At 39.5% G+C, this 20,466-nt stretch overlaps 1 protein-coding gene across 1 annotated transcript in view; it reads left to right on the top strand.

The window, feature by feature from the left end:
- The window catches only part of CRYBG3 (crystallin beta-gamma domain containing 3), a 72,903-nt gene that overhangs the window by 26,795 nt on the left and 25,642 nt on the right, over positions 1–20,466 (top strand). Inside the window, exons 11-15 of the mRNA XM_053670225.1 lie at positions 4,943–5,085; positions 5,193–5,319; positions 6,168–6,200; positions 15,139–15,248; positions 18,710–18,836. Of these exons, the coding sequence (XP_053526200.1) occupies positions 4,943–5,085; positions 5,193–5,319; positions 6,168–6,200; positions 15,139–15,248; positions 18,710–18,836 (540 nt within the window). The remainder of the gene's footprint in view (positions 1–4,942; positions 5,086–5,192; positions 5,320–6,167; positions 6,201–15,138; positions 15,249–18,709; positions 18,837–20,466) is intronic.

The raw sequence follows: 20,466 nt of genomic DNA, 5'->3' as shown, positions 1-20,466 counted from the left end.
AAAAAGCCCTCCTGTCACTAGTTGAAATCTACCAATAGTAGAAAATGTAAAAAGATATGAATACTTATAACTAACTATACAGGGTGGGGCAAAAGTAGGCTCACAGTTGTATCTACTTTTGAATACACTAATTATTATTCTTATATTATTTATTAATTATTATTATATTCAAAAGGAAACAGTGTACACTTACTTTTCCCCATCCTGTATAGCTAAATAATTAAGAAATGTTTGATGTAGTCTATGATAATACCCATTGGAAAAACTGGCATAGATCAGCATGTATTAGTGCTGCACACAAAACTCACAGCATTTACCAAAATGATGGCACTCAGCTTTTATGTAAATGAGTAAAAGTACCCTTCAAAGAAAATCTTCTATTCTCTTTAAATTAGATTGTTTTAATTAAGATTAGTAGTTGGGTTATAGCTAAAGATGTTTGCACGGCCCTCACTATCGTATTCTAACACTTTGCTACATGCCCGCTGACAGTTCGCCTTCACAAAGGCAGCGAGCCACTCGTGAGTGAGCCCTGTCGTGCAGGCACAGACACCGAGGCACCAAGGGGCTGAGCCCGCGGTGAAGCTGTGATTGAGCCTGCCTTACTCGGGAGCCTCCACCATATCATCCACTTTCCTCATTTACAAAGTGGTTTAGCCTAAAGTAACACCTTAACGTGGAAAACTGGATCTCGTTCAACCAAAGGTTGATTAGCATTTCATTCATAACTATAAATGTATGGTCACATTGCAGAATAATGCACATGTATAAAATAAATAATAGCTTACATGAACTTTCAGTTTAGTTATAATTTAAATTTATGTTCACTAAAATATTTGTAGATGAAATATACTTAAAAAATTATGTATTTAGAAAATTTAGATTTTAAATACATTATTAAAATTCCTTAAGCCCTGGCTGGTGTAGCTCAATGGATTGAGCATGGGCCTGCGAACCAAAAGATTGCGGTTCGATTCCCTGTCAGGGCACATGCCTGGGTTGCAGGCCAGTTCCCAGCAGGGGCCAGTTCCCAGCAGGGGATGCACCAGAAGCAACCATACATTGATATTTCTCTCCTTCTTTCCTTCCCTTCCCTTCTAAAGATAAATAAATTAAATTTAAAAAAATAAGGCCAAACTTTATTAAGAAAAAATTCTTAAAAACTTATCAAGATACACTTTTAAAAAATGTTACAAGCTAGACACAGCATGTAATTAGGCAGTTCTCTTTTTTTAAAATCTGTTTTGTTGAGGCATGATTGACATCTACAAAGCTGTACACATCAGGCCCGGCAGAAGTAAGGCCTACTTGAGTGTGGTCGGTAGGGTAATAATATGGGTGTAATAATTTGTAGTTTTAATTTGAACATTTCACCTAAAATGTCACTTGGCGTGCTTGAATGTGATATTGTTATGTTACAGAATTACATGCTTATGGTTTTGTAATAAAAGAGTTTGTAATAAAAAAAGGGGCATTATTTGTGCGGGACCCTGTATTTAATGTGCACAACTAAGTGAGTTGGGGGATAAGTCAACGCCTGTCGAACCATCGCTGCCATCAAGGCCACTGACATATTCATCACCTCCCCAAGTTTCCTTCCACCCCCTTTACTACTTATTTGTGTGTGTGATAAAAAAAGACTTAACATAAGGTCTACCCTCTTTAAAAAGTGTAAGTATGTAAGACCGTATGTAGATAGAGGAGCTCCAACTTTGTGGTTGTCACAGACCCACGCACGGTGTCAGGCAGAACTGATGTGAGGCGTGGTCTCCCCACGAGGGCTCTCAGGCGTCTCTAACCTTGGAGCGAGCGAACTGCTGCACTGAAGATGTAGGTTGAAGTAGCACAAAATAAATAAGACGATAGAGAGAAAAACCACACAGTACAGTGCGGTTTCCTCACGTCCTGGCTCCAGGGCGCAGAACACTGCAGAGCTACTGAGGTCAAATCCTGGACGAATTCCTTGGGGATAACGTGGGCCGTGTCCCGGAGTGCTGGGGAGAGTACGATCAGAAATGTGTTCCTAACTCCAAATGAGTCAGGCGGATGTGTTGACTTGGACTTGATTATCTCTAAAGGACAAGACCAGAAGGAATATAGCAGTATTTAGACTCCAGGGACTAAAGAAGGAATTTTTATTCCTTGGCTTCCTCAACAAAACTGTCTTGGTAGACTTGTTTCCCCTCAGTTTCTTACTAGCTGTTTTGGATTTGCTTTTGTGGTGGTTTTCAGATTTGGGGCCCCTTTTCAGGTCTCTGAAACCAGGTGGAACGCAGCAGAGACCAGTGTTGCTCCCAAGTTAATGGATGCACTAGATCTGCACATGTGTCTTGTTATGTCGCCCCCAGGGTGTGTGTGTGTGGCGGGGAGAATGAGAGCTCTGGGGCCCAGCCAGCTGAAGGAGTTTATGGAATTTCAAAATAGTCAAACTGCTAATCCTTAAGACTTATCTTTGGTCCTGCAGCAACGGCTCGTTGCTTTTCTCTAGCAGTGGGAATACTGTGCCTGAGACTATATTAAAGTATAAGTGGGTTTAAGTGCTTTAAAAAAATAAAAGGGGATATAAATTTGAGGTCATTCCATCCTTATTCATTCTTCCTGAGCTGTGGAGCTCCACTGGAATCAGCGTAACTTTCAAAGTGATTTAATTATGACCAAGAAAGTGGGGATGGCAATGACAGAGGAACCTCGAAGGGCTTACTCAGGACAGGACTCTGAGTGCCTGTTGCAGTCACCTCCTGAACAAGACAGCTAAAAGTTTTTTTTGTTAGGACTCTGCCCAAAAGGGCCACCATATTGATGGCAACTAGTCAACTAGATCAGATACTGTATATTTGGCAGGTCTGGGGGAAAATGGAGAGGGGGTCAAAACTAGGGGAGTGGTGCAGGGGGCACTTAGAAAAAGATGGAAGACAGAAGCTGTAAGGCACAAAAAGCCGTGAGTAGAGGAGAGCGACCACTTAGGAGATGCCTGCGGCCCTTGGCGAAGTCTCTGGGGATTGGAGACAGAGCAGGAAGGACACAGACTCAAGCCATGGGAGTAAATTTATTTGTGAACTTGTGCTGTCAACACCCTTGCTTCACTACGGACCCTGTGACAGTGGAGTCCTCCTCTGCACTTGACTCCGGGCTGCATTGCTGCCAAGTGGCCTGTGCCTGCAGCCTGCTTCCCAGCTCACCCTCCCCTCTGCTGTCCCTCCCCTACAGCCCACACAGTGAGTTCCGTGCAGATCACTGCTCTGGCCAAGTACCTCACTCCACAACACAAGTTATGGTCATGAAAGGGCACAAACAGCGTACACAGGCACAAATCTGTATATGTTTTTCTTTGTCCCATTTGACTCCAGCATAATACAGTGACAGACCCATGGCATTTTTTCATCTTGGCCTTGCTCCTCCATTCCAAAAACCCCAACAGGGAGTAGAGAACAGGCAGGCGTGGAGGCAGAAGAAGTAGAAGCAGAGGTGGAGCTTCCCAGAGTCACAGGAGTGACAGGAGAGGCCCGTGTAACAGAGCTGCTAAAGGCCTGCCCACCGTTTTGGGACCTGGCTTGGTTGGTGGCTGTTGATTCTGCTTCCCAGCTGCCCCGAGCTAATTACACATTTTCAGGTTGCAAGAGCCAAAGGCATGTTTGGGTACTTAGGTGATGGAAGCGTGTGTTGTCAATACAGCCGAGTGTGTTGATGTGGCACCCAGGCTATAAACATACTCCAGTTGGGAGGCTTATTCTGGGTACTTTAAGGCAGATCACTAGTGGGCTTATTAAAGCCTTGGTTTCTGCATATGCAAAATGGCAGATACATAGATATGTTTTTATAAAAGTGTGTATATACTCATATACATATATTAATATGTGTATTACCCAGTATAATTATAATCACTCAATTTCTTAATTGTAAAATGGGTGCGATAATAATATAATCTCATGTGGTGGCTCTTTTGAAAACAGTGCACATAAAACTCCTGGTCAGTAGTAAGTATAGGATATATTTAACTGTTAGCTTGTAAAAAAAACCCTTTATATTTATTCCCTCAAGTGGTAGGTGCATACAAGTTTATCTTTATACATCTTTTGGACATTTACATTGTTTACAGCTTTTCACTGTTACAACTAATGCATCTTTGCATATAAATTGCCTGCTGTCTACTTTCTTTAAGAAATTCAAAAAGGAATTAATTTTAGGCTCAAATAGTGTGAATAGTTTCAGTCTTTTAACATATTTCTAAGTTATTTTCTAAAATAGCTGTCCAATGTGTATTTTTACCAGCAGTGTTCCCAGACACAACTGGATTTTAAGGTCCTTCTTCATTTAAAAAGTGATCATTGTGTCGGTTGTTTTCATTTGAATTTATTATTACTAGTGAAATTAGACCTTTGCTTGTTTTTAACTTTTTGTGAATTGTCTGTGTTTTTTGCTGACTTATTAATTTGGGTTCTTAGAGTTTTTCTGATAATTTTGCTTCAAATATGTTCTCTGACTAGAAATTTTTTAAATTTTCTCTCTAATTTTTTAGTAATTTTTCTTTTGTCACGCAGACTTTTTTTTCCTGTTTCATTTAAGTGTATAAAATCCTCTCCCTCCTTGCCCATTTTGTTTCATGTAGCTTTTGGTCTTTAGTTACAAGAGTTTAGTTTCTTTCCAATTGGTGTTTTACATGGTAGCCTCTAAGTCCTAGCAATTTACCAGCTGTTGACTGATTTCCATTTCTATAAAAAATGTTCTGTTTTTCTGATTAAAGTAAACACTGAGGCTTTTTTTAAAAACTACTGGTATGTAGGAATAGTGACTATTAAAATTGTTTCCAGTGCCATTTAAAATTCTTCCTGGAGCTACGTATGTGAAAATTATCCCACAAGTATGTGAAAATTGTGCAGAGATTTAGCAATCTGTAAAACAAAATGCACACATTTTTCTAAACTTTTCCTCTTCCTCTTTGTAGAATTTTATAGAATCTTCCATCACACTGTTTGAATCTGACCTGGAAAGTGGAAAATTTATCGAGATCAGAAATCAGGAAATCTCTGACTTAGAAGAAATTGGCTTTGGCACTGAAACAAGATCCATTCATGTTAAAAGTGGAGTGTAAGTTGTCTTCCACCCAGAGAACCTTGAGCGATTCTTTGGTATTTAAAACTGTTGGCTGCTCAGTTCTACATCACCACTGTTCTTTTTCCTTTTTCCCCTACTAGATGGGTTGCCTACCAGCAGAAGTTTTTCTGTGGAGAACAGTACATTTTAGAGAAAGGGAAATACAAATGCTTTTTTGACTGGGGAGGATCAAATAACATAATCATGTCAATACGACCTATCCAACTGGTGAGTTAAGTGTGAACATAACTAATGCCAGTGGTGTGTAATGGCATACAACTGAACATGTGGAACCAGCTTTTTAAAAGTGGAATTGTTGAACTATGTTATATGTATATATAGAGAAAAGGAAACAGCATATGAATTCCTAGAGACTCCATAGAGAGCTTGTATGTGGTATTAGCCCATTGATGAAGTGGGTCTGTAGTTTTTACAGTTCGTTCCTTGAGCAGCATTTATTTAGTGCCTTTTATAAGCCAGACACTACTGGTTCACTGGACTTAGATGGAAAAGACTTCCCTGATGAGTCTCAGTCTCTTTGAGGAGATAGATGTTTGGACAATTGATTGTAGAGTTATGAGTGAGAAGATGAAGTGCGTCAGCAGTGGAAGGGGAGCAGGGGAAAGGGAGCACTCAGCGCCTGGGCACCTGGCCACCTGGGCACAGAAGAGGATGCACTGAGTGATATCTTAAAGGGCAAAGACAATTTCCCAGGCATGGAAGGGGGGCAGAAAGGGTGTTCCACAAACAGCTTGGGTGGTAACACACTGCAGGACAGTGTGGGTACCCATGAGACAGTCATGGGGAAGGGAGTGGTGGAAAGTCCAGGCTCTTGTTTGAATGGGTATTGGGGCACATTTTTCTCCTTGCTACAGTATTGCTCAAAGTGAATTAGTAATAAATACAAAGTTATTACAAGAGAATTCATTAAGTTATGAGGGTCATGGCCAAGTCAAGGAATCTAGTAAATTGGCTAGACCTTCCCCACCTCCCCCAAGAAAGAATATTTACAAAACTTTCAAAAGACAACTAAAATTATATGGTGATAATTTGTTTAATGTTTTGATGTTTTTCAGGAACCACTTGGAATAAATGAGCCTCCATACCTGGTATGTTTAAAAATAGCCTTACCTTGGGCTTGTTAAATTGTTTATTAAAAGCATCTATGCCCTTTCCCTCAGATAACTGTCTTGCGTATGTCAGGGCTGTTTGCCTTGTGCCTGGCACCTGTGAGCCTGAGAGTGCCCACCTTTCTTACAAGGTGGTTCTTGCCTGGATTTGTCCAGTTCCTTTTGTTTTCTTCTTTTAGAGCAGAGGTGTCAAACTCATTTTCACCAGGGGCCACATCAGACTTGCAGTTGCCTTCAAAGGAATGAATGTACTGTTAGGACTGTGTAAATGGAACTACTCCTCAACAGTTAAGAGGTCGACACTGTCACCAGGTAGAAACAAGGTACTGGGGCAGATAAAACAAGGTGAAGGGCCAGATTCAGCCCGCAGGCCTTGTGTTGGCCGCCTGTGTGTTAGAGGTTCACTTCAGGGTCATTTGGAACCTCTGCGACTCTTCCCTGTTGCCCTTCTGTTCTTGAGTGTTTTGTTCTTAGTCAGCACAGTATATTCTGCTGCCTCGGGAGGAGCAAGCTGACCATGGAGCGATCGCAGTCTTGGAGTGTGTATTAATGTACACGTATTTCTAATACCTAAGTCAGATTTTTTTAAAGCACTAGTAAAATTGCAACCTTCTTTATTTCTAGTGTTAGTGGTTTGAAGGATTAGGCAATACTCTGGAGCCTAATGTTTGTTTATTATTCATTGAGGGCTACAAATTATACTTTTTTTTCACTTTTTAAATAGAATTAGTTGAGGTGACATTGGTTAATAAAATTATACAGGTTTCAGGTGTGTAATTCTGTAATGCATCGTCTGTGTATTGTATTGTGTGTTCACGCCCCAAGTCAAGTCTCCCTCCGTCACCGCTTATCCCTTTTACCCTCTTCAACCCGCCGCCGCCTCCCTTGCCCTCTGGTAGTCAGCGTACTGTTGTCTGTCTTTGTGAGGTTGTTTTTGCTTTTGTTTTTGTTTTTAGCTTAATCCCTTCACCAATTTAAGCCAGTTGGAGAAAGACAAGTACCATATGTGTTCACTTACATGTGGAATCTCATAAACAAAATTAACTAGCAAAATAGAAACAGACCCAGAGAACAAACTGACAGCTGTCAGAGGGGAGGGAGGTTACGGGGCTGGTTGAAAAAGATGAAATTGAAGTTGTGTTTATTTAGTGCTTCTAACCACTCTGTGAGGTCAGGATTAATCCCATTTATCGATGAGCTTACTGAGAATTAGAATTTGTGTCATTTCACACAACAAGAAGTAGCAGAGTAGGCATTTTCTAGTATCTGACGCAACTTAACCACATTTTCAGGATTTTACATGAAGAAAGACACGTCGTATGAGCAGCCCAGCTATAGAAGGAAGAGGGGATGAGAGATTACTCCCTCTGTCTAGTTTTGAATAACAAATTTAGAAGTTTTTCTGTTGTAAAGTCAAATATATTGACTCATTTTAATTATTCAACATTTGCTAGCTTTACATAGTGCTGAATATTTCTCTTTGAGTTTATATGTTTTTCATGTTTGTGTCAGTGTTTGTATATTTCAAATCAGTTTAGTCAAGTCATGTTTCAATTCACAATGTGTTCAGGTTTTATTTTATGATTAACTCAGGCCTATTAGGAACATTTCCTTTCTAAAAACAGAGTGGGGCAAAAGTAGGTGTACAGTTGTGAATACACAAAACACAGAGTTAATAAAGCTTTTGTAATAACCATAATCTGCTTGTCTTTTTCCAAACCAACAACTGTAGCCCGGCCTTTGCTCCACCCTGTATAATCCAGCTGTTGCTTTGGAGACACTTCCTGCCAGATATTTATTTTGAATGTTTGTAAACTCCAACTGTGGACTTTTAAAGCACTTTTTAACATGAATCAACATAACTTAAGTAGTTAAGGAGTTAAACCGAGATCATTCCTAACTGCATATTTTCCGAGTTTTAAGTACAAATAAGTCACATTCTTTGAAGCTCTCCGTCCCCCCTCCTGCGTCCCTGTTTTTTATTTTTTTTTATGGACTTCCTTGTGTGGGGCAGATTGCTCAGAGGAGTTTCTTCATAGTGTTTCCAGTCCAACTTGAAGAGAAAAGGAAGCAGCAAAAAAATGCCCAGTGAAATGAACGTTTCTGACAGGTCAATAGATGGGTCTTTGGTAACACACAGACAAAGCCCCCTCAGTTTACCCTGTATCACAGCTCTTAGTTCCACTGGACCAGATTTCCAGAATGTTTTGTCTTTACTTACCCAAGTAAAAACAAAAGCATTGGCTGACACTCCGGTTCCATTAGTACCTAAAAAGTATTTTCTTCTTTACAAGTAGCTGTGATTGTCAGATTGACAATTTAGATGCTGTGTTCAGATGAAGTAGCTTTTTTTCTGTCTGCCAAATGAGAAGGAAGTTACATTTCCGAGTTCAAGTCAGAAGACAGGATTTTTTTTTTAATGCTAATGGTTTAAAAGGGAACTTCAAGCATCCTAAGAAAGGAAAAAACAGAAAATGTTTGTGTTTAAAGGTTAATATACAGCATGAGAATTATGCTAATAAGAATACTGATGTGTAGAACACCTTTTTTAAGAAGATTATTTTTGACTCAATCACCAAGTCTAATTGTCAACTCAAAATATAAAGGATCATCACAGAGTTCTCCTTATTCAGCAAGTGTCCTTTTATTTTTTTCCTCCAAACAAAACGAAGTACAAACCATGTGGATCATGTTCACAGTGCCATCATCATCCGGCCCCCAAGCAAGTCCAAATCAGAAATTTCCCTGAGTTAAATCGTATACCAGTGGGTTCCATTTTTCAAGAAGTTTGCAGTCAGGCACTGTTCTCTGGAAGTTCTAAGCAGTTTCCCCTTCAATCCAACCAAGGACTTTGCTTTTCTAGAATCTTTTTCAAGTCTATTCACAAATAGATGAGGGGAGACTGCTCAAGAAAAATGGATTCATCTTCTGGAGGGCGGGCCCCTTGCAGTGCAGGCTTCCCCTGTCAGGCGAGTGTGCTCAGAACCCGTCTGTATCTGTGCCAGCTGGTGTTCTGAGACGCTGCATTCGGCTTCAGTGAATTTTTTTTAGGACTCTTTCTGTGTGTTTGCCCATCTCATGTTGGGGGATTTACGAGCACATCTGCCCACACGGTGCTGAGTGTTCAGCAGTTTTTGACCAAAACCAGCATGAACTCGCTGCCGCGTGCTCCCTATTCTCCCAGTGGCACTGCAATCAACTTTTTTGTGTATCTGCCGGTGAAAAAAGTCCTCAAAGGGAAATGTTTTCCCGATGTATGAAAGGCGAAACCACACAGCAGAAGCACTGAAAGGCATTAAAATTGAAGAGTTCAAAACTGTTTTGAGCAGTGGGAGAAACATCTTGACAGGTGTATTGCATCAGATGGAGAGGACTTTGAGGTGACTCAAGTTTAAACATGTCAGAATAAATACGCAATTCTTCATAAATTTCTTTTTTTGGTAGTCTCCCTTCATAATCAGAAGTTTGGATTTCTTTAAGTGTTGAGCCCCTGTTCCATTTCATGTGTGATTCTGGCTGAGAAAAAGCAACTGCATGTTTCCTGTGTTGCATAGTTTAGCCACATTGAATTTTAGAGTGACGATAGAATTTATTTTATTTTATTTATTTATATAGAGAGGCAAGGAGGGAGAGGGAGAGAAACATTATGTAAATGAGAAATGTCAATTGGTTGCCTTTGTACGCACCCCAACCAGGGACCAAACCTGTAATCCAGGCGTGTACCCTGACTGGCAATCAAACCGAGTCAGGGCTGATTACAGGGTCTTTAAAAATAGTTGTGCTTACTGTTATCATCGATGGGGGACAGGCAAACAACAGTTTTAGTCAAGTATCAGTAGGATTCAAGAGCAGTGCTGTAACCAAATTATCCTTATAGAATCCAAAGGCTGGGGATACTCAGGAAGAAGCACTACTGCTCCAAGAAAAAAAACGCCCTTCTCTACATAATCAGGGAAGTACAATTATTGTAGAATATGTAATTGACAGGAAAAGTAGGTAACAGGACAATATGCAGCAGTGTGATGTGACAGAAGATTGGCAACAAGACTTTTGGCTAAGATTTGCCTCCTAGCACAACCAAACGAAGGACAACAACAAATTTAAAGACAAAAAATAACCGGAACTGCCAGAAAATCAAACTAGGAAGTCTGACTTCCTAGGAGTTAAAGAAGAAACATTTGTCCAGACCAGTACAAGGGGCAGAGATGGGCAGCGGGGGTGGAGAGGATGTGCAGCAAGGGGGCAGCTGGAGGACCAGGACAAGTGAGGTGGTGGCTGGCAGAAAGGAGGTCCCACATTTGTGTGTGGATAAACCAGGAGGAACAACTGGGGAGCGAGACCGACCACACAACCCAGGGTTCCAGTGTGGGGAAATAAAGTCTCAAAACCTCTGGCTGTAAAAACCTGTGAGGGTTGTGGCATGGGGAGAAACTCCCAGCCTCACAAAAGAGTTCACTGGCAAGACCCACTGCGTCCTAGAACATACACAAAACAACCCACCTGGGAATCAGCACCAGAAGGGACCAATTTGCTTGTGGGTAGTGGGAGAAGTGACTGAAAGCCAACCAAGAGCTAAGCAAGTGGCATTGTTCCTTCTTGGGCCCCTCCTCTACAGCAGTGCCACTGCAGATCGAAGTGGGTTTCCCCACCCTGACACATACCTAAGTCTCTGCCCCTTACTATCTAACATGCAGGCCAAGACAGAAAATATGGCGCAAGTGAAAGAACAGGTCACAGGTTCCAGAAAAAGTACAACTAAGTGATGAAGAGATAGCAAACCTATCAGATGCACAGTTCTAAACACTGGTAACAGGATGCTTACAGAAATAGTTGAATATGATTGCAAAATATAGGAAAAAGTGAAGGCTATGAAAAGTGAAATAAAGGAAAATATACAGGGAACCAACAGTGACAGGAATGAAACCAGGACTCAGATCAACAGTTTGAACCAGAAGGGAGAAATAAACATTCAATGAGAACAGTATGAAGAAACAAGAATTTAAAGATATGAGAAGAGTCTTAGGAACCTCTGGGACAACTTTAAATGTTCCAACATCCGAATCATAGGGCTGCCAGAAGGAGAAGAGAAAGAGCAAGAAATTGAAAACTTATTGGAACTAATAATGAAGGAGAACTTCCCCAATCTAGAAAAAGAAATAGACTTCCAGAAAGTTGGAAGAAAGAAATAGGAAGTCCAGGAAGTTCAGAGAGTCCCAAAGAAGTTGGACCCAAGGAAGCACACACCAAGGTACATCATAATTGCATTACCCAAGATTAAAGAGGAGAGAATCTTAAGAGCAGCAAGAGAAAAGGAGAGAGTTACCTACAAAGAATTTCCTGTAAGACTATCAGCCTATTTCTCAAAAGAAACCTTGCAGGCAAGAAGGGGCTGGAAAGAAGTATTCCAAGTCATGAAAGACAAGAACCTACATCCAAGATTGCTCTATCCAGCAAAGCTATCATTTAGAATGGAAGGACAGATAAAGTGCTTCCCAGGTAAGGTCAAGTTAAAGGAGTTCATCTTCATTAAGCCCTTATTAAATGAAATGTTTAAGGGACTTATTTAGGAAAACATCAAAAACACGAATGATAAAATGATAACTCACAGCTGTCAACAACCGAACCTAAAAAAACAAAAACTACATAAACATCTAGATCAGGAACAGAATCACAGAAATAGAGATCACAAATAGAGAAATAGAGTGGAGAGAGGGCAGGGGGAAATGGGGATATGGAGAATAAGGGGCATAAATGGTAGATACAAAATAGACAGGGAGAGGTTAAGAATAGTGTGGGAAATGGAAAAGCCAAAGAACTTATATGTATGATCCATGGACATGAACTTAGGTGGGGGAATGATGGTGGGAGGGGGTGCAGGGTGGAGGGGAATAAAGGGGAGAGAAAAAATAACTGTAATAGCATAATCAATAAAGTATTTTAACAAGATTGGAGGCAGCAGAAAGTCTTTTTCAAACTGTAGAATGTTTCTCATAGAACTATTTTTAATACTGGATTAAATAAAGTATGGTTTAAAATTCTGATATTGTGGATAAATTGAGTACAACTTCTGTTTGGTCAGTTAATTAGCTCTTGAGGTTTTAGTTTGTCATATTTAGTTTGTTAGACCTGTTACATTTATTCATATATATCATAAATGAAGAGTCCATAGTAAAAAGCATTTCTGCAAACCATCATAAAATGTCGATAATTTCTGCCTCAAAGAATAGTTTTAAAGAAGAAATAAGGTAATACATGAGAAAAGGCACCTTGCAAACCAGTAGTGCAGTGTCTTTTTCTCCCTCCATTCACGTCCACCTGAGGGGCTGGTAGGAATTGAACCACACCCAGATGGCTCAGAGGGCTGGTGTCGTTTGAAGGAATCTCTTTATCTGACTTCTTACCTATGTTCTAAGCAGCCTCTCTGAGTTGTTTTGTGCATTTGTTCTACAGCAATTTAGAAAGGAAACCAAAATAATTATCCAGCTAGCATATCACAGGACTTAATTTCACCACGAGCAGAAACCACAGCTTAATTATTGCAAGTTGTAAGTGCCATGTTGATTTCTGTGGGGACCATGCCCAGAACATTATTATGAGAACTGCTCTGAAGCATTTGTAAGGTGGTCAGAATGAGGTGTTACTTTTCTGGTGTTGCTCAGATTTTGGAGGAACCAAATCTCATAAACTCAGACCGACATTAAGCCCTGTTTTTTAGTTTGAGTGAAGAATAATTAACCCATAAATCAAAAAGCTGCTTTATGGCATATCGAGCGTGTGTGTGTGTGTGTGTGAATTTTAATTAATGCTTCTGGGTATGAAAGCAGACTAAAAGTAGAGGTGGATACTGTACATATCAACTGAAACGTATTTAGCTCACATTGCCAGTTGTCCAGGACTTGACACTTCATGTCAAAATATTGAAGTACATTTATACTTCAACGCGATGGGAATACAAGCAGTGAATCAAGTGGTCGTGACCTCTGTTCTCATGGCTTTTCCAGCTCTTATTGTGAAGTAAGATAATGTAGGAAACATTACACTTTTGGAAGTAAAATGTGTGTGATTTACTTTTAGACACATGTTTTATAAACCTTTAAGTTAAAAAAATAGCCTGAAAAAAACTACTAACTGAAATACCTTCTCTTAACAAGGAATTTTGGGGCAGTTTCCTTGGACATGCAGAATTGTTCGGACACAGGAAATTGTTCCGAAGTCTGTCTTGTTTGGGACGTCCTTTCTGCTGCTGTCTGCTGTATGCACCAAAAGGACCCTGGTAGAAACTTGCTGGTTCACACCTCCTTACGTCAGGGAGTCCCTTGGTGTTTTAATGCTCCTGGTTCCACACTTGGATTAAGAAGAAAAAAAAAATCTGTGCTTTCAAGCAGCTTGATTTTCTTTAACCATGACGTGAGCGGCAGTGTGAGGTGCTTTCCAGATTCTCCTCACATGGAGGACTTGCTGCTCGGCTGCTGGGAGGGTGGAAACCAGAATTAGAATAAAGACAAATACCACATGATTTTACTCATGTGTGGAATGCAATGAACAAACTGAACTAACAAGCAAAACAGAGATGGAGCAGGCTGACAGATCCGAGGGGCGTGCAAGTGTCAGGAGGCGGAGGGACTGAGCAGAGGGAAAAAGGGCTCATGGACGCGGACAACAGTGCGGCGATTGCAGCGGGGAGGAGTGTATAAGGGGGCTGAAGGGTAGTGGGAAAAATACAATAAAAAATAAAAGTTTTAAATACAAACAACAAATACAGCCTGGTTTCACAGTAGAAAGTCATGTGCAGGCCACGGATGGTCGGGGCGAATTTGTTCTCTCACCTCCCTGGTTTTGGCTAATCTTTGATGTCACACTAAGCTACATCAAAGTAGAATGCTATAGTCAAGAAAGAATTCCTCGTTAACTCAGACCATTGACTCAAAGGCCACCCTGAGGAAGGCGAAGGAGGCGAACATCCGCAGCTCAAAGAAGCCTCATTCTCCACGGCAGTGTGACCAGGAGAGGGGGTGATGCCACAGACGGTTCACTAGGTGCTTTTTTAGCTACTGTGCGGGCTCGTCAGTGCTGGGCAGACCTGTGGCCCAGTTATTTCAAGGCTCTGATGTATTATGAAGTATTTATAGGGCTCATTAATTTTTGCTCACCTATCGTAGGTCCATGGTCGCTAGAATCCCAGTATTATATCTCTGGCCTAAAGGGAATTATACCTGAGATTTCATGGATTTTTCTTGACAGAACAAAAGTAAAAATGTAGTTGTATATAACTGCAAGCTGTACATTTACGGTATTCTTATCAGCGAACCAAATCCTATAAGCTGAAGTAGAAGACACAGACCTCTTTCTTCCTCTGCTGTAAATCTTCCACTAATCCCATCATTATCATCTCCACCAGCTGCTCCTGCTCACTTAATGGGCTCTCCTCTCCTGCCTTTTATTACCTGTGGATCAGGAAGACTGCAAGAGAGAAAAGATGTACCAGCCACCCCTCATACCAGTCCAAACCTCCTTTATGTATAGCCCCAAATTGATTGCTATTTATTGTGTACCTGTAGTCTCATCACAGGGGACGATAATTGTTGATGCAGTGGGTAAGGACCACATTGTAGTGGAGGAGGGATTCTGACTTACTCTTATAGGTAGAATTGTTTGGGGGCTTCTGTGCCCAGTATTTTGTGCAAGAGATGTATGAAAATGGTAAATGAATAATGGCACTCCTGAAAACATGTAAGGGAAAGAAAGGCGAGTTTAAGGAAAATGTTATCTTAATATGAGTTAATTAATATAGACAAAACTTGAGTCTAATATTTCACTGAAATTTTTCTAAGGATGTGAAACTAAAGGTTTTATTTTGCTTTGCGATGGTATCAAACAGTTGTTTTCTCTATAACTGTGGGTTTTGTTTGTTTTTTAGCTCAAAGCATTCAGTAAACCAGGGTTCCAAGGTGAATGTGTAGATTTTACGAAAGAAATTTCTGATTTGACTTCATTTACACCATGTTCTTTCAAAGTTCTTCGGGGTTGGTAAGTATGCTGATTGTTTTCTATTTAACAACTAAATGTCTTTGCAAATTTACAGAGATTTGACTGGTATTACTTTTTGCATGCATAGTGAAATAAAAAAAGCTTTTTGTTCATTCACTGCTAATTCGCCTATATTAACTTTGCCCAACTCACAGTGGGAACCAGTGTGTAACAGAAGCAGAATTGCTGCTTAGCCCACCGTGGGGCATTTCGGTGATTTTTTTTTCTTACCGTTACATTGTTTTGTAAATATTTTGAATGTTTATATTGTATGTTTATTGTATAGTATAATAGGATGCTATAAAAAATCAGTGTTTTTGTTCAAATAAGACAGTCCTAAATTTTAAAAATCTCATTTGTTTAAAGTCTTTATCATCCCCATTTCACAAATGAGGGTCCCCAGTTCGGAGTTGGGGTTTCCCCAAGGTCGGGCACCAAACGTCAGACCCAGGACAGCTTTGCTCATTTTTATTAAATCCTATATTCTTACAACATACCGGATCTTTCTCACATGTATATGAAACTGTGTATAATTTTCAAGGCTAATACATAGTTACATATGTGTATATGTGTGTGTATATATATAGTCTTGTGTACTGACTTTTTATTGGGGTAAAATATACATAACATAAAATTTACCATATTAACTATTTTAAATGTACAGTTCAGTGGCATGTCTGTGTATCAGATATCTACCTAGTAATTCATCAAAGTCTTTTGTTTTTTTGCATGTAGCTGTCCAGCTCTCCCAACACCATTTTTGGAAGAGGCTATTTTTACTCCATTTTATGTTGCTGCCCCCTTCGTCAAATATTAATTGACCATAGAGACATAGGTTTATTTCTGAGCTCTCTGTTCTGTTCCATTGGTCCATGTGTCTATTTTTATGTTAGTACCAAGCTGTTTTGATTACAGTGGCCTTGTAATATAGTTTGGCATCAGGTATTGTGATCCCTCCTACTTTGCTCTTCTTTCTCAAAATTGCAGCAGCTATTCGGGGTCGTTTATGGTTCCATATAAATTTTTGAAGTGTTTGTTCTATGTGAAATATGCCATTGGTACTTTAATAGGTATTGCATTGAATCTATAAATTGCTTTGGGTAGTATGAACATTTTGATGATGCTAAATCCTTCTAATTCATGAACATGGTATATGTTTCTATATGTCTGTGTTTTCCTTAATTTCTTTCTTCAGTGTTGTGTAGTTTTCTGAGTACAGGTCTTTTACCTCCTTGGTTAGGCTTATTCCTAAGTATTTTATTTTTCTTGTTGCTACATCAAATGGGATTTTTTTCCTGATTTCTGTTTCTGATATTTTATTGTAAGTATACAAAAATGCCTTTGATTTCTGTATATTGACTTTGTATCCCACTGTTTTGCCAAATTTATTTATTAGGTTGAGTAGTTTTTGGTGGAGTATATAGGGTTTTCTATGTACACTATCATGTCATCTGAAAACAGTGACTGTTTTGTTTCCTCCTTTCTGATTTGGATGCCTTTTATTTCCTTTTCTTGTCTGATCACTATGGCTAAAACTTCCAATACTATATTGAATAAGAGTGGTGACAGTGGACCACCTTGTCTTGCTCCTGATCTTAGTGAGAAAGTTTTTAGTTTTTGCCCATTGAGTATGATGTTGGCTGTAGGTATCTCATATATGGCCTTTATTAGGTTGAGGAATGCTCCCTCTATTCCCACTTTGCTGAGTGTGTTTATCATAAATGGGTGCTCTACCTTATCAAATGCTTTATCCACATGTATTGATGTGATCATATGATCTTTGTCTTTGTTTTTGTTTATATGATATATTACATTTACTGATTTGCGAATATTGTACCATCCTTGCATCCCTGGGATGAATCCCACCTGATCATGGTGTATGATCTTTTTAATGTATTTACTGAATGCAGTTTGCCAATATTTTGTTGAAAATTTTAGCGTCTATGTTCATCAGTGATATTGGCCTGAAGTTTTCTTTCTTTGTTGTGTCTTTATCTGGTTTTGGTATTAGGATGATGCTGGCTTCATAAAAAGAGTTTGGGAGCCTTCCATCATTTTGGATTTTTTGGAATAATCTGTGAAGAATAAGGGTTAGCTCTTCCTTAAATGCTTTGTGGAATTTTCCTGTGAAACCATCCAGTCCAGGGCTTTCATGTGTCGGGAATTTTTTAATTACTGCTTCAATTTCATCTGCTGTTATTGGTCTGTTCAGGCTTCCTGCTTCTTCATTGAGTTTTGGAAGATTATACTTTTCTAGAAATGTGTCCATTTCACGTAGGTTTTCAGATTTCTTGGCATACAGTTCTTTGTGGTAATTTCTTACAATCCTTTGTGTTTCTGTGGTAACAGTTGTAATCTCTCCTCTTTCATTTTTGATTGTGTGTGTTTAGGTCCTCTCTCTTTCATTCCTGATGAGTTTGCTTAAAGGCTTGTCAATTTTGTTTATCTTTTCAAAGAACCATCACCCAGATTTATTGATCCTTAGAATTTCGCCTTTAGTCTTCTGTGTTGTTTAATTCTGCTCTAATCTTGCTTATTTCCTTCCTTCTACTAAACTTCATGCCTGACACACTGAAACCTTTTGATAAATGTTGGCTATAAATGATTATTATACAGAAGACATGACAGTGAGTTACAGTGTCACAGAGCATGTCTGTGGTTTTCCAAAGGTGACCTGGTCCGGCCAGAGTACAGTGCTGGTCCTCTTAAAATGCAGGGCTAGAGCTTAAACACACCAGAACTGACGTAGTAGCAGCCAATTCGTTTATTTCTTGGGCTCCTCCTTTTCAAAAGGGTGTGTCTTAACCAAGCTTTGATAATTGAAGATAATTCAATATCAAGGATTCCAAAGGGTTTATTTCTTTTTTGCAATCTTAGTTAGCTCTCAAATGTGCAGGGGCAGATTTTATAAACTGCTGTGCGATTTTAGAAGTCTGGCTTCTAACACACCCAGACCGAAGGCAAGCTGATTGTTAAATAAGGACACAAATTTTAATTTTTCCCTCAAAAGACTTCAAATGGGTTCCAGACCTTAATAATCACTATAATTTGATCCCAGAGTTTTGTCCTTGAAGGCACTTAATAAAGTTAATGTCTTTAGCTTAAAACAGATGTCTTCTCTCCAATTTCAGTTCTATCACGTAATAGTTGGTGTGACCTTGGGCAAATCACACAACCTTTCCAAGCTTTCGTTATGTCGCCTGTAAAAATATGGTTTTATCTCATGGAATTTTGGAGGACACAGTGAAATAATGTATGTAAAGTATTCAGCCTCTGTCTGGCACATGGTGAGCAGTCAGTAAATGCTAGTGATGCCTGTGTCTTTTAGAGCAACAGTGAGTATTTGCTGCTCATCGGCACCGTGACTTTTGTGCCGTGCTCCTACCCTAGTTCCCACAGCCTCACGAGGCAGCAACACTGCCAGCTGAGGCAGGCTGACTGTCTCCCGCTTATGTTTTTAGCTGGCTCCTGTATTACCAAGAGGACATTTCTGATAACCAGTGTGTGTTAGAAGAAGGCCTGTATGCGGACCTTACTTCCTGCGGCTGCCCGACATCTACCATCAAATCCCTGCAGCCCATTGACTATGTAAGTACTTGGCTGAGTGCATAATTATAAGACTTTCTTGTCCAGTTTAATTATCATAAATGAGAATGTGATGTTGGAAGCAATCATACATGGACAAATACAAAATTTTGAATAATTGTGGATTATAAACTTGAAATTCACTCATGAAATTAAACCAAAATATAACCTGTAACATTGATATTTTCCTCTTTTTTTTTTTTAAGTAGAATGCTAAACTCAGGAATAAAGTAATATAGGCCTGGATTTAAATCCCAGGTTGATGCTTTAACCAGTTTGAGTGACATTGACAAAGCTATTTAGTATCCTCATCTGTAAAAGATAATATACTTATAAGCCACTGGGATATTAAATCAGAAGATGCTTGTAAAATATCCAGTGCATGGTGAGCATTTGCTAAGTGTTAGCTACCAGTATCATGGTTATAATTGTTGTGCTACTTAATAAAAATAATTTATCATTTTATTATTAGAGAAATCACATAATTTTTCTGCTGCTCAAGTTTACAGTGTTACTCTAGGACATGGCCCATTACTGGTATTGATTTCAAACTTTGTTTTGGGGGAACTTGGGCTTTCCTGCCTGGTGTGTGCAGAATTATCTTGGCCACCTTAGAGGCCGCATTTATAAAGTGGTTTCTCCTTTATCCCATTTACTCAAAACTTTATACATGAGGAAAACAGGGTCACTACTCTGGGACATCAGCTCTGGGCTCCTAGTTAGTGGGGTTTGTGCAAAGGAAATAGTGAGGGTCTGGGATATTTTCAAAGTGTGTAGTTATGGGGATTCCCTGGGAGCATTTGGTCACAGCAAACACTTACAGGGGCGTGAGCCAAAGCCAGATGCGCAGGCATCTCAGTCCTTTCGGCCAGAGCTGACTTCAGGGGTGATACCCATATTCAGGATCTTTGATCCCAAACCAAGCAAAGTGGTCTTATTTTCACAGGGCATTTCTGGATAGAGTATTCCTGGTACAGGCTAAAGATAGAGTCTTGGCTGCAAAACAAGAATGGAAATAGAATCCTTGTTCTCTCTCAGTGGCCTCTTAGACACTAACTTGGAAGGACTTAAGTGGCTACTCATACTTCCTGTCTGTGGAGGTAAAGCTGGTAGAAAAAAGAATAAGGTCTGGTCACTCATTCCAATGATTGATAAGACTGAAAAGACATTGCAAAGGATCCCACAATTACTTGGAAAGGAATTTTCTTAGGAATTTTTAGTGGTCAAACCAGCAGACAGATGCTTATTATGTGTTACCATATTTTTCAAACCATAAGATGCACCTAGGTTGTAGAGGAAGAAAATAGGAAAAAAGAATTTTGAAGCAAAATATGTGGTAAAATATTTAATAACATAATATTTTACCAATGTAAATGTAAACAGAACTCAACAGCAGTATTAATAACCATTTTTTTCTCCCAAGTTTCGGGAGGTGGGGGAGTATGTGTCATAGTCTGAAAAATACGGGTAATTCTAAAAGCAAAATAAGAGTCTAACATGAAGATGTCATCCTGAAAGAACTTTACAGGACTACTAATTCAGTGAGCTAAACCAACCGAATTCCTAAGGAGGGCATTTTAGAAACGATCAATATCAATAAGTATGACTATTTTTCTTTGAAGAGTTACAGTTC

This window comes from Artibeus jamaicensis, unplaced genomic scaffold, assembly GCF_021234435.1.
Source record: "Artibeus jamaicensis isolate MK-2021 breed Jamaican fruit bat unplaced genomic scaffold, CSHL_Jam_final contig_558, whole genome shotgun sequence".
Classification (NCBI taxonomy): domain Eukaryota; kingdom Metazoa; phylum Chordata; class Mammalia; order Chiroptera; family Phyllostomidae; genus Artibeus; species Artibeus jamaicensis.
Note: the sequence above shows the minus strand (reverse complement) of the source record. Positions and strands in the feature narration are given on the sequence as shown.